This window comes from Pipra filicauda, unplaced genomic scaffold (genome assembly GCF_003945595.2).
Source record: "Pipra filicauda isolate LSUMZ 115617 unplaced genomic scaffold, ASM394559v2 scaffold5_size6683894_pilon, whole genome shotgun sequence".
Taxonomy (NCBI): domain Eukaryota; kingdom Metazoa; phylum Chordata; class Aves; order Passeriformes; family Pipridae; genus Pipra; species Pipra filicauda.
Genome location: NW_024104754.1, coordinates 1203971 through 1218000, shown reverse-complemented (window position 1 = coordinate 1218000; position 14030 = coordinate 1203971). Strand labels below are relative to the sequence as shown.

At 37.8% G+C, this 14030-nt stretch overlaps 1 protein-coding gene across 6 annotated transcripts in view; it reads right to left on the bottom strand.

Annotated features, from left to right (window-relative positions):
- UBR3 (ubiquitin protein ligase E3 component n-recognin 3) overlaps window positions 1-14030 on the bottom strand; it is a 103648-nt gene that overhangs the window by 14152 nt on the left and 75466 nt on the right. For all 6 annotated transcript variants that reach the window (XM_027733546.2, XM_027733547.2, XM_027733548.2 and 3 more), the window contains 2 exons: window positions 9706-9811; window positions 1844-1944 (listed from right to left, as the gene is read on the bottom strand). In XM_027733546.2, the coding sequence (XP_027589347.1) occupies window positions 1844-1944; window positions 9706-9811 (207 nt within the window). The remainder of the gene's footprint in view (window positions 1-1843; window positions 1945-9705; window positions 9812-14030) is intronic.

Here is a 14030-nt window from a genome sequence, read left to right as displayed (position 1 = left end):
GTCTATTGCTAAAGAATATATCTGGAAATATATCTGCCAGTACACAGAGGCATCCACCTCCTGTCTGTATATCATTGTACAGCCAAGTCCACAGTTCCTGCACCCCACCACAATGCCAAAGCAGCACGGACAGTTCAGGAAGCAGTAGGAGCACACAGATTTTGTTCGCCCCTATCAGTGACCTTGTGCTTGTCATGTGACACTGCACAAGCCATTTTACCTTAGTTATGCCTCAGCCCTCTACCGAGAATTAATGATGTCGAATTTGACTCTGGGACCTACACACCCACTGTAAAAGTTCTAAACAAATTTGTTATATTTGGACAAAACAAAAATTAAGAAGATGAATGGCAATTTATTTCCAATTTAATGCTTCATAGATTTGAACTGGTTACATTCATCTACTTTCTACCACTTGCCATTTCCCTTTCAACTGCAACATACAGTAAGCCTAAGAGCAAAGGCAAAATGTGCTGTTGATATGTGGCATTTCCCAGAATTCTCCATAGGATGCCTTAATATTAATTGGATGTTGTCTCTTCTAGGATAAGGTATACTTTCATAAATGGTGGTATCCCATGCTTGAATATTGACTACAAAGAGACCACTGGTTTGTACTTTGGCTTCAACACTCCCTTCCCTGAATTTCAGATGTTAGCCTCCTTAAACTTTTATTTACTGATTTTATTAAGTCCTTCCAATGAAGTTAAGTTAAACTGTAGTTTAAAAAATAAAAAAGTATATTTTTGACAATAGCCTTCCTATGCAAAAGTTTTTTATTCTTTTCATATTTTCTTATTCTAATAATCTATTGGACATACTTAATCCTTAAATATGTACTTAACAGTTGGACTCAATGATCTTAAAGGTCTTTTCCTACCTAAATAATTCTATGATTCTCTGTATATTGAATTAAAAAACCAAACCCGCAATGTTAACAGATACACACGGAGTCACTTGAGCTGAATTTGAACATTCAATAGTGAGGACTCCTCTTAAGGGGAAACAGAATTTCTACTATACATCATAACTTAGGTGTATATGTCAAGAGCAGAACAGCTCCTACTCAAAAATTAACAAAACTCAGTAGATATCAAAATTGCCACACAGATCCCAAAGGAGATATTCTGTTTGTTGTCAGTGAAGTAGTAAAGTGATACTTGTTTTGTTTGTCCTCATTTTAAAATAAATGTATCGTTACAAATAATCAAGCCAGAGACCAGAGGTCTGAACTAACCCCTATTCTGGAACATACACTGTCTATTAGCAAGATGAACCAGGTTCAGTTGTTCCTTTTACAAAGAAAAAGAAATTTAGGTTTTTAAACAGTTTTGATTTTAGTAATGAAAAATTTAGTTCTTTAATATTCACAATTATACTATATACTGCCTCTATTGAAGTTGCTGCATTACAGCAGTTATTATCTTCATATATGACCTCTTCTTATGCAAGACTGCTGCAATTTAAACTCTGAAATTCAAATTAAATTACAATCTTTCACCCTTAGGCACTCAGTTCAACTTCAAGTATTGAGCTGCCCCCTTAAGCAAAGAGATGAAGGTCAAATAAAGGACACTTTTCCTTCAGTAGAAATACTTAATAGTTTTTGCTCAGCTCTTGTATCTTTAATGAATAGCTGACTGATAAGGTAAAAAGACAGGGGACACAGATAAAGCTATCAACCCAGAACAAAAATTTCTGTTCAATGCCATCTTCTGTAGATAAGGCAGAAACATTATTTTAGAATAAACAGTAGACCAGCTATGATTTACCATCCTGAGAATCGTCACAAATGCAGCCTCATTTACATAATAATTTAAGTATATATATTTTTCTAACATACCTTTGTGCAATGGTTGAGGCATGGTTAAAATCTGGATAAGCAAAAGGGACGAGACATCTCTGTAAAGCACAGGAACTTCTGGCAGCTCTTCACTTACCAGCCTGGAAATAAAACCAAAAGAAAATCACTTCTGATACTATAAACCCATTTTCATATTTTATTTTAAATAGTATTACATTTGAGATCAAGCTTATAGAAGCCAAGTACCTGACAATTCACTAACTGATCTCAATATTAAAACCATTTAATGTTACTCATGAGGAAGTTATCACTTGGGCACCTGATTCTTATTACAGTGTTTTAAAACTTTTCAAAACTGCCTGAACTCATTATGTCTATGTAGAGTGTCAAGGAACACTCAAACAATTTAACTGTTTTACAAAAGTATGGTATTTTAAAAATAAATATATATATCCATGCTGTAACAATAATGAATCCTCAAATTGCTTTTAATGTTACAAGGACTGTGCCTCCTGGAAAAGAGAGACCTTAGAAAATATACTGATTTCCTTCACGTAAAGAAATGAAGGCTCAAGAAGCCATGACAGGGATTATGCAATTTTACACACAGTCTTTATTAAAAACCCCATATGGCTAGAAGGACAGCAAATAAGCACAGAGATACTGCAAACTTTTGAACCATCCAGATTCACTGAATGACATAACATCACCTTGTAGTCCCATACTTAAAGGCAGAAAATGCTTGCAGATAGGAGAGATAGTAGTTTTCTAGCTTTGTGTAGCACTATTTAACAAAATTCCAAACAACATTATTCTTCAGGTTCAACAACTGAGTCAAATGGCAAAAAAAATCAAATGGTTAAAAATCATTCTCCCCTCTTTAACTAATATGGAGCGTAATGGAGATCTTGAGCAGGAGCTGCTGGTACAACATGGTACACATTCTCCCTTGTCATCTTTCCCCTTCTGCAACACGTGCGACAGAAAGAGCTGTTTGGGTTCTTGTTCCCATTTGCAAACAGTGCTGGTTGCTGGTTATCTGTGCAGTCCTAGTCCAACTCATTCAAATCTCCCATGCAATACAGAGTCCTCTACAGCTTCTCATGGACAGACAGCAGTGGTGCAAAGGAAAGCATCACAGGCTGTGAGTTCCTTCTGCCCCGTGACTGAAATGCTGTCCTTCTGGAAGGCCATTTTCTATCACTCCTTAGGCTTTTTCATCTTTCTTTCCTCCTCTTTTGTCATTCTTCTCACTGGCCAGAAACTGCAGGAAAAACAATTCTTCCCCTCCTGGTAGGAGCTTCCCCTATTTAGGGCAGCCATAGACCTCTACGCCATGTGGCACTTCACTGAGCCCTCCACAAAAACCACCTGAGAACATCAGGAAATCAAAATATATCCACCTGCTACAGTTTCAAAGTTAGCTTCATGCTTTGGTACATGAATTGGTATAGCAATTTTAACTGTCCTGCAGGTAAACCACAACTGATGAAGTGCTCGATAGTTGTATTGAAAATATAAATACATCCTTATTAAGATCTACCCCCAAAAACACAGCCTCACTCTCCTCCATTTGGTTGTTCTGCAAGACACCATGAACCACAGTTTCCCAGGGAGGCTTTTTTAAATCCTGCAGCAAGTGCCCAATTTCTGTACAAACAGAATCTGGTGGAGGAAAGAAACATACAGCAAGACAGTCAAGCTCTCCTCTGTCTCAGCTCTGCCCTTTCAGAGCACAGCTGGTTAACTACTGTTGTGTCCGATTATTGCCTCTCTTCCAAGAGCACCAAATCCTTTCTATGATCCAACTCTCGTCCAGCTGGCACAGACTACTCCTTTAGCTGAGCTGATGCCTCTGTGAAAGCACCAACTCTCCCTTGGTGCCATCCATCACACACACGGCACAAACGGAGCTCCTGCAGACCACATACTGGAAAAGGTTGTCCACATGTGGTGGGATGTGGGTGCATACACAGGATCCTTAGCACCCTCTAACAGCTTTGGGGACTCAACCAGTTAATCATCTCTGAGGCACATAAACATGATGCTACTTTTGGAAGGAGACCCTCTCTACACAGTTACCTACGTCTTGAAGACTAAGACTTCTCTCTACATAAGGCACCACCAGGAGTCATCTGTGATATGAATTTTAACACACAGAAGCAGTCATACAAGAGGAGGATTAGAAGAACACTTTTGGTCGTATCTTTATGATTCTCTGTATATTGAATTAAAAAAACAAACCTGCAATGTTAACAGATACACACAGAGTCACTTGAGCTGAATTTGAACATTCAATAGTGAGGACTGAACTCCTCTTAAGGCTGACTGGTCTTTAAAATGAAGTCACAGAAAACATGGTCTCACTGGTCCTTTTGAATTAATGAACCCAAACAGCTATAGAATAAACACCATCTATAACCCTTTTGCTATAATCAATCGTTTAATACAATTATTGTTTCAAAACTCTGTAATATACATAAATATACATATTTATATATGTGAGCCTCCCAAACAAAAACCCAAATATTCTAAAAATCAGTATATTGAATTCTAAAGACAAAGGGGGCAAAAATTTGTATCATACTACCAAGTCTCATTTTCAAAATCATACATGCCAAGAAGATGCTTATCTCACTATGTCTCTCCGGTCCTACTTTTGCTTACAGCTAGCTCTATTTTATGATCTATGACACTGAAAAACTACCTTCATTATGTAATGACTTTAAAACCATGGATACCCCTTAAATTACTTCTCACCTTTAATTCTTAATTAATATATAAATTTTGGGGGAAACTTAATTTGGAATAACATTAAAAAAACCCCTACTCCCTCTGGTAAGATCTAGTTTAACACCTCTTTCTGACAGAGGTATCAACATCAATATCATTTAACAGTTGTGTAACAATTAGGTCAAATACCAGTTCTGTCAAAATAAGGAAATATATATACAGAATACCATGATTGACTGGCAACATCACAAATAACTGAACTCATTTTCACATTCAAGACCAAGGGAATTATTTTTCTAATTTATTCGGTTCATATGAATTGAGAAGCAAAGCTACATTAAATGTCAGGGGTTTAGATAAGCAGCTTTCGCTTACATCAAGTGCTGCAGCACATGAAGCACTTAAAAACTGCTCTGTCATTCCTTAAGAGCCTAAGCAAGTTCTTCATTATGACACTGAAACTAAATTTATAAAATGTGTTTAGAAATGTGTTTTGTGGAAATTGTCCATTCTGTTAATCCCCAGTGCATATGTAAAAGCTTGATAAATCTGACTTCACAAAAAATTGTGGCACAGAAGCACTGAATAAAAAGAAAGTAAGTACAATTGCAGACAGGACCAAAGTAATACAAAATGATTCAAATGTATAACAGTTGTATGCTGTATCCATTTAAAAAAGGGAGGTGGAAGTGAAAATAAACTACACAGTGCAATATAAACATGTACTAAAATAAAAAATGCATTGCTCTGCTTTCTCTATGGAACTGACCTCTCCTCCAGCCCAAGGTAATTGGGCTGTACCTCTCTCTATGCCAGTGCCAGAGCTGCCTATCAGCTGCCAGCTGAGCAACTCTGCCTCTGTGTTCTCCATTGTCCTCCAGAGAGATGTTATGCAGGAATTACTTCTTTGGGAATGGATACAGAGGAATGGGAAACTGTTCTACTCTGAAGCAAGCAGCATTTTGCTAATGGTCATTCCTTACATATATGCTCCTCATTCCCCCTTCTCTCAACCAGAGACACTTAAAAGTTTCTGGTTGATGCTAACTCCAACTAATTAAAGTTAGAAATTCAATAAATAAAGTTTTGAGCCTCACACCACTTCAAACTGTCAGATACAGGCAATCTGAGACACAGGGATACAGATACACCTAAACAAAGGCTTCATCGACCAAAGCAAATCTATATTTTCTTCAGAATTCACAGGATTTCTGCAGCCTGCAGAAAGGTCAAACTAATACACAGCTTCTGATGCTCACTGTAAGTAGAATTCTACTATTTATTCTGGCTTCACTCTAGGATCTAATCACGATTTCAGATTTGCTCTTCCGTGTATCTCAGCAGATTTTACAGCAGGTCAGTTTTTCTCATTGCACATTCACTGCCAGTACTAACATTAGGCATCTCCCATTCTCTTTTACCACTGTGCCCCTGGCAGTCCCTTGTCACCTACTCCCAAATTCATTCAAATTAACCTTTTTAAAACATGGATTAATTGCTTGACTTTGCTCATGATGCAGCCTGCCCAAGCTACATCAGCACAGATGAAGCAGATGGTGAGCTCCAGTACAGGGGAAGGAAGAAGCAGCCAAGAGCAAGTACTCCCAAAACTGGCACTACTGTCAAAACCTACATACTATAACACATGTCCTGAGAGACTGCTGTTTCAGGCAGGATTTGTGCTTGTATTGAATAGATCACACAGGTCCTGTTGCAGCATGTCTATGTATATACCACCTCTTGCAACCTTAACTAAACTCCATTGACTCCTCTTCATAAAAACTGTGAGTTTTTTCCCCATTTCCCAACAGTTTCTGTGACGGAGATGTGACTTAAGAGGTTCCTACGCAGAGTTGCTCATTCCTATCCCTGAGCTGCAGTTTGTTGCCCCAGTGTGACACCACAAACAATCACTGAAGCGATCTAGCTTAAGAGAGAAACATCAGCAAAATGTTGCAGTAAAAATAACCCAGCATTTCAGTTTATCCTACAGTTCCCCCTCCAAGTGTTTCCATTGCAAAGATCCTTAATGTTTTACTGAATCATTCTATGCTGACATATTTTGTCTGTCAAAACAGACACGAAAAGTTCAGCCTTCATAGAGATTCAAATTTTTTAAAAATGTGTATTCTTTTATTTCATGTTTGTTGTTCCTAAAACTCTGGCTAGTTGGACTAGTCCATTAAATTCACATCTGAGTTTAGTAATTATTGCCTCCAGCTGCTCCTTCCCTGCCCCCTGCCAGAAGCTATTATTCTCCCCTTGCACCACAATAATTGTTTATTTGATCACCACTGAAACCAGACCTATCCCTAGAAGAACAATTTACTTAAATATGGCCTGTGGGACCAAGTGTACATCAAATTTTGCAACATGAACTCCATAGGGGAAATAATCCACTACACCATTCACAGTTCAGACTTAGCTTTATCTTTTTCCCCTCTCTTCTTTCAAACAGTACACATTATTTAGGTCCTTTTTGATAAGGTATCTCCTTGCTCAAGATTTCCTTATTTCTATTTTACCTTGCTGTGGCTGCATGAGCTCCTCCTTATCTTTCCTTTCAGTTGCCATTTTCAGCTACAGGAAGATCTAGGTACAGCTGTAAAAGACACTGGACAAAACCAGTGGCCTTGGGAAGTACAGTGGAGCAATTCTGTGAGTCTTTACAAGTTACTTTGTTCAGCTCTATCAGACACATGAAATCTAAGGCATTATTTATGAAGAATGATAGCTGGGTTGTGGAAAATTAAGATAAAAATTGTGAGTTCTACACCTGGGTGGTTTTAACTGTAAATATTTATGTATATTTAAATAAAAGAGCTACAATTAAATAAGGGTGAAAAGATAATGGCACTTGCATTCCAGAGATTTTTGCAGGTTGGGGGTTTTGTTGTTTGATTAGTTTTGAAAATTATCTTTTTAAATAAATGAAGATGGAACTAGCTTCTCTGGAAAATTGCTTTCAACTGAAATACTAATTTTAGGTCAAAAATTAAACAGAAAAATATAGCATGTTGGTTTAAAGTTATTTTGCTTCTGTGACTTTCCTGAGGTTAAATTGTTTGGAATCATAGTAACATAGTCATAAAAGATCTTTTCCTCTCAGACTTCTTTTTTTTAACAAGTTTTTGCCTGAAGTATCATGCCAGTCAGGCTGATGATTTAGAGGGTTAGCTTCAAAACAGCAGAGTGACATCCTCATTTAAAATCTGCAGTGACTATTTCTCCACCGCCCTCTTAAGCTTCTCCAGTTTACTGCAGCATGTCACCTTCTAAGTGCCCTGAGCACTCTTCCCTGTACCTGAAAAAATTTGCTATTCTGTATTTCTCAAAAGGCTGTGTGACTCTAAAAAGTGTGCAATTAGATCATACACACCAATCCTATGAATACCATCTACAAGTGAAACTACCGCTTCAAACTTCTACAATATAATTACAGATATTCATTTTATGCTCTAATTTATGCATTAAAAACATGTCCTCAAATTGTCTCCTTTGAAGCATTCTGGGGCCTGCAGACTAAGGTAGGAAAAAGGTATTCCAAGGAGTGAGCAAAAACATTCCAGCTCGACTGCATCTGTGCATCTCAAAAGTAAACTATTACATGGCAAAATGGATGATATCTCAGTTGTAGCTTCCTACAGGACTTTGTGCCAAACCAGTATCATCAAGTCTACCAAGAAATATTGAAAACTAATGCAGAAAACATGAGAACTGCTCAAATGCATTCCCAACATGCAACACTCCCTGCCAAGAAGCCATTCAGTCTACAGTACCATCAAATTATTCATAATATTGCCCAATGAAATTTAACTTGCAGCAATCTAGCCTTGATATGACCAATGCACGGCAAATTCCATCAAGTCTGTAAGCCCCCTCTGTTAAGAGCTGCTTCCAAAGCAAGCAAGCTCTTAAAATGCCAAAATGAGAAGTGCACGATCAGTCCCACAGCTATTCTGTCAACGGCCTATCAACATGATCTTATTTTTGCCTCATATAACTCAGTCAACCATCCACAAAATTTATTAACTTTGCCCCATTGCTCAATCTAGGTCAGGTCTCAACCAGAATCACATGAAAACAGATCCCCAAAGCAGTGTGAATACATGCTGAATAGCATAGGTTTCAGGTTATGAAATCCTTAAGGCTTTGTTCTGCTAATGGTTCATAAACTAATCTGTTAATATAGTTTAATTACTGCAATAATCTGATGTTCATTGCAAAAAGAAACCCGGGCCCAAGAGGACAAACAGTAAAATCCCAAACCAGAAGCAAGAACAGTTGTTTTAATAATTCCCCCCAATTTGCAATTAAGATTGTGGCATCATTTGTCTAGATCAGTTTTTGAAATCACATGACACTTTCCACCTCAGGCTTCCAGAAACACACTGACAAACATGCAGCTGGACAGGCACTAAAAAGTCAGTCTTTCGACATTACTGCAAGCTACAAAGTGTAGAGCTTAGTATGAAGAAGATGCTTAAGGTGCCAAGAGCAAAAACCAAAACAATCTACTGTTTTCCTTTTATGAGGAAAAACGATAATCTGGTTTTGGGCAAGAAACCTTTCTTCTCATCGTCAAGGTAGAATCTGAAGGTCTTAAGTCAAGTAGGAAGATGAGTCCTTGCAGAACACATATACATTGTTCCATTTATTATACTGTTAATCCTTGTACACCTGTGTATGCAAGGTGATGCCTTAAAGCAAACTCAGGTAAGTAACTTGTTTAAAATAAGCAAGATGAAAATTTTAGCTTAAAATAGAATTATTTCTCACATATAATATGCCTACTTACATTATTTCTGTAACAGCTCACCTTTCAATAAACTATTTCTCAGCTTAATCTCAATGTACATTTTGTGTAGCATCCATATCAAGAACAGCAGTGCACTTATCCACTTACCCAATAATATTCAATTTGCATGTGTTTAAGCTTGCAAGAGGTGTATTTAAAATTCAACTCAAAACTGGTATGTGTCAGATTCTTAGGTAAAAGAAATTAGAAAGTTTATTTTTACAAATTCACACATAAAATTTTTAGATGTTAAGTTCAGCAGCCTACCTCACAGAGAATTTAAATTAAGACAGAAAGTTACCCAAAGTGCCTCTGTAAGGATGTTTCTTTCACCAGGTAAAACTGATATTGGGTAAATTAAAATACTTGCTCTGAATTTTTATCCTGCATCGGCTGGGTTAGTTTTCTCCAGGGATTGTATGCAGAGTCTATACTGTAGAGGCGCATGTGCATGGCCAATACGTGGAACAGCTGATCTGAAAGGTGAAGACAAATTGCTGATTATTATATACAATGATACAAAGTATTTCACATTAAATTGCCATCATGTATTTCAAGATTCTGAAAAGTCTGTCATCTCATTTCAAGTAAGCTGGTACTCTCATAAGCATATTTTTATTATGTATTTATTTGTTTTTAAAATAAGATTTTGAAGAGAAGTAAGATTTCAATAGAAGGCAGTGACCATAGGCATGCATAAAGAAAAATGCCCTTTTTTTTCTCTCCTGAAATTCTGAGACAGAGAAAGGCCGTTTAGAAAGCTTTGGCCAGATCTCAGTTGTTTTGGTGCTCCACGTACCTAATTTCAGGCCTTCTAAAAAAATCCTGTTTCATATGCTCTTAAGTTGCTAAGGTTACATGCTCACTTCACTTCCCTCTCCAGTTTGTGCCAGAAGCCATGATTTCCTAAACACTTCTTCTAAACAGAGCCTGATATACTTTTATCACACAGCTTTTATTTCCCTCTCCCACAATTAAGTTCTGTGCACAACATATTTGAAATTAACCCAAAGCTGCTAGAAGTTACAGCCTACAGTAGGATCACTTCAGCTCTTTATTCTTAAAAGGTTATTATTCTTCCTTGTGCCTTCTTTTGATTATTTTGTAGGAAACTTTTGGATGAGGGGAAAAAAAACCAAATCCAACAAACGTCTGACCACACATCAAGGATGCCAAAGTAGCGAGTCTTTATAACATCAGAGATTTGTCCATACAACCTGCAGGCAAAGTTTATTGATATTCACTAATTCAAAACCTTCTGTACAACCACTGTATCAAAAATATAATTTACAAAACACTTGCAGAATTTTTCAAACAAAGGATGCATAATTATTCATGGAGGTTTACTGCAGTATCTTCTATTAAAATGCACAGTTTTCATTTCTCTATGGATCATATGATCAAGACAAATAAAGATAACATCTAATCTTTTCTTCCCTTAAGCAATCCAAGAAGGCAAGCACCATCTATGTTGACAGCATTTTCAGAGATGTATATGCAATAAGAAACACAGAATGGTTTGAGTTGGAAGAGACCTTTAAAGGTCATCTGGTCCAAGCACCCTGCAATGAGCAGAGACATCTTCAACTAGATCAGGACTATTAGGGACTCAGACTTCACTTCTTTTTCTGTGTTTATAATACAGTTACGAGAAAACACATCTTTTTTTATCTTTATAGGTTTATATTTCAATATTTTAAAATATCATCATTTCCCACAATTTTGCTCACTATTTTTCCTCCTGTGACACTCTGTCTTGCTATTTGCTGCCATGCCTGTTTCTCCTGTTCACTTTTCTGGGACTCTGCTTCCTTCCTCCCTTTTATTTTAACTTTTTCCCCTAGCATCCTGACAACATCTTTCCCCTCCACCCCTCTTATTCTTTCAATTGATCCCTTTGCCACTTTCTCTCTTAATCTCTCTCCTTTCTCTCTACAATGCACTTGCTCAACCTACAGACTCACTGGTCCTCTTTTTAAAGTAGAAATAGCAGCTATTAATTTATTTTCCATAAATAGACAATTACTCAGAGGTATGCAATGGCCAAAAGAGTCGCATGATGAAGTCAGCTGACTGCCAGAGCCTCAGGGCTGTAATTAGCTCCTGGGGTTTGTAAAATAATTGGAGATGTAGATGGCATTGGAATTGATAGCTGTCACCTGCTTTCTGAATAAAAACAGTCAATGAGGACAAAATAAGTCATCTATTCTCCTGGCAAGAGATTCTTAGCAAAACACTGCTTTGCTGAAAGAGATCAAAACCCTGAAAATACAGTTATATTTTATCAAAATAATAAAAAAAAAAAAAATCGAGCAGGTTTTATTTGGAAGGAAACTCATGAAAGTATCTGTTCCTTCCCTCTTGCCTGTTCACTAAAAGGAATGGGGTTTTTATTCTCAACTGCTTCTTGCCTCAAACAGAAATGAGCAACTGTGCAAAATAAAAAAAAAAATTAATAATTCTTCATTAATTGTATTAATTAATCCTCTGCTCCCTTAACAGCTTTCTTTGAGCTCTTACTAATACGAAATTAAGCAGGCAAGCATCAAATCCTAGCACTGGAGAATTTATTTGTTAGTGTCCAACATTTACGGCATCGAGACGCACTGTAACGCTGACTGACTGCGCCCAGCAAAACGCCGTTCAGCTGCTGGGTAAGACGGTACTTTCTGTCTGCGATTCCGCAGCTCTGGCTCCTCCACAAGGCCGCACGATGGGCACGGGAAGGTCCCCGGGCGGGCATCGGTCCCAGTGCCCCTCATGGGGTGGCGCTGCACCCGCGGCACCGCAGCGGTGTGGGGAGCACACATCAAGGTGTATCTGTTCTGCACCACGGTGACTCCAGTCACCTACTGTGACTATGAGTTACTGGAGAAACGGCAGGGAAACACCAGAGCACTGGAAATCGAGAACTGGTAGCTTGGTTTACGCCAAGCTTACGTGCTCACCACGTCCTTATGCCTGAGGGACCAGCAGAAACCTGCCTTGGGCCAAAGGAAGACCAGAGGGTCTTTCCTGTGTATTTGTGAGAATGCATAATTCCAAAACATAAACACAAAATACAGTCTGCCCTCTCATTTTCTTATACACTACTTGGAACCTTTAGAATACGTGTAATTATTGTTTTTGAAAAGTATCAGCAAAACATTACCATGACAATGGCCCACAATCAACAACCTTGCTCAGACTTGTGAAGAATGGCATGCAAGGCCATAACCCCACCAGGCACCCCAAGCTGCTCTGCCATTCACAGTCCATCTTCCATTCTCTCCAGGAGAGCCCACCTTTGTAAGGAGGAAAGGCAGGGCCTGGCTGTAGCTCAGTCACCAAAAGAACATTCGTAAGTGAATTTTGTAGGAAGAATAATTTCAGAAAGTGCAGCAGCAACAACATTAAGGAATGAAAATTATGAAGTCACAACAAAACAAGAACTACAGGTATTATGATAACAAATCTTGAGAAGTAAATGGGGAAAAAAATTGAATATGATCCTCCTCTCCTCATAAATTCATAATACTTTAGATAGGCTGCATCCAGTTAATTTGAATAGAAAAAAAAAAAAAATCACACCATTTGGATGCACAGTATAACTTATTGCAAGTTAACCTACCGTGACAGAGGAGCAATAAACCCAACTGGAATCAGTACTTTCAAAAGAGCAGCTCAAAGGATAAGATGCTGTCTTTGCACTGGGTGGGAAGCTGTAAGAGAAAGCATTCTAATGCTGCTCCTCTCATAAAAAACAGAGATAAATGGGTATTTTGTCTATATAAACACATTGCCTGCACTAGCACCTGCAGATGCATTCTTTACTATTTTTAATATTAAAGCACATTCATTTTACAGATGTTGACAAACCTCTCAAAAAAAATATTCTGCTTTGCCAAAGTGCACAAAGCAGGAGACTACAAAGGCAATTCCACAACCCTTTTCAGGTCTAGTGTGGTATGCACAGCATAAAAGATGACCAAACTCAGAGAGATGAACACATAGCGATTTGACAGACGAATGGCAGACCTTTCAAAAATGTTGTGCTGAACTAACAAAAATGAGTGATTCAGGAAGTTGCATGCAGTTGTAAGTTTTGGTCTCACTAGTAATCTTGGTCTTGGTCTTTGCCAAAGCGATTCCAAATTTCTGCTTAAGTTTTGCTGCTTTTTTTCTGGTCTCTTGACTGTAAACTAAATTGTCAAATTACCAGAGCTGAAATAAGATAATGTTTTCTGTTATTAATGCCAATTCCACAATGTACAGCAATGTGCTGTAATAATGATAACAAATAACTAAGGAATTAGCTGACTTTCTGTTTATTCCCCAATCTCTGTTTTAGGAGGACATAAAGAACACATACTGCTGTCACGGAAATCTCTATTTTGCTATTTTGATCCAGACTTCTCTTTTTACATTGTATAAATTTACAATGCAAAAAGATCACAAAACACTGACACAGTAGTTCTCTGCAAGTAGAATCGAGAACATCCTTGTCTCAACTGTGAAGATCTTACCAGACTAGAGATGCTACACCCTTCTTCTCCCCCTGAAGTTTCCTGGTACTATAAAGAAGAATGTCAATGATACCAAAAGCCACTTGATACAGCCAGATGGGACTTGATTGTTAATAAGGAGATTGAGGAATTTTTTCCTCCCTGTACGGATTTATATAGTCCACTTAGCAACAGCAGCTGCAAAGACCTG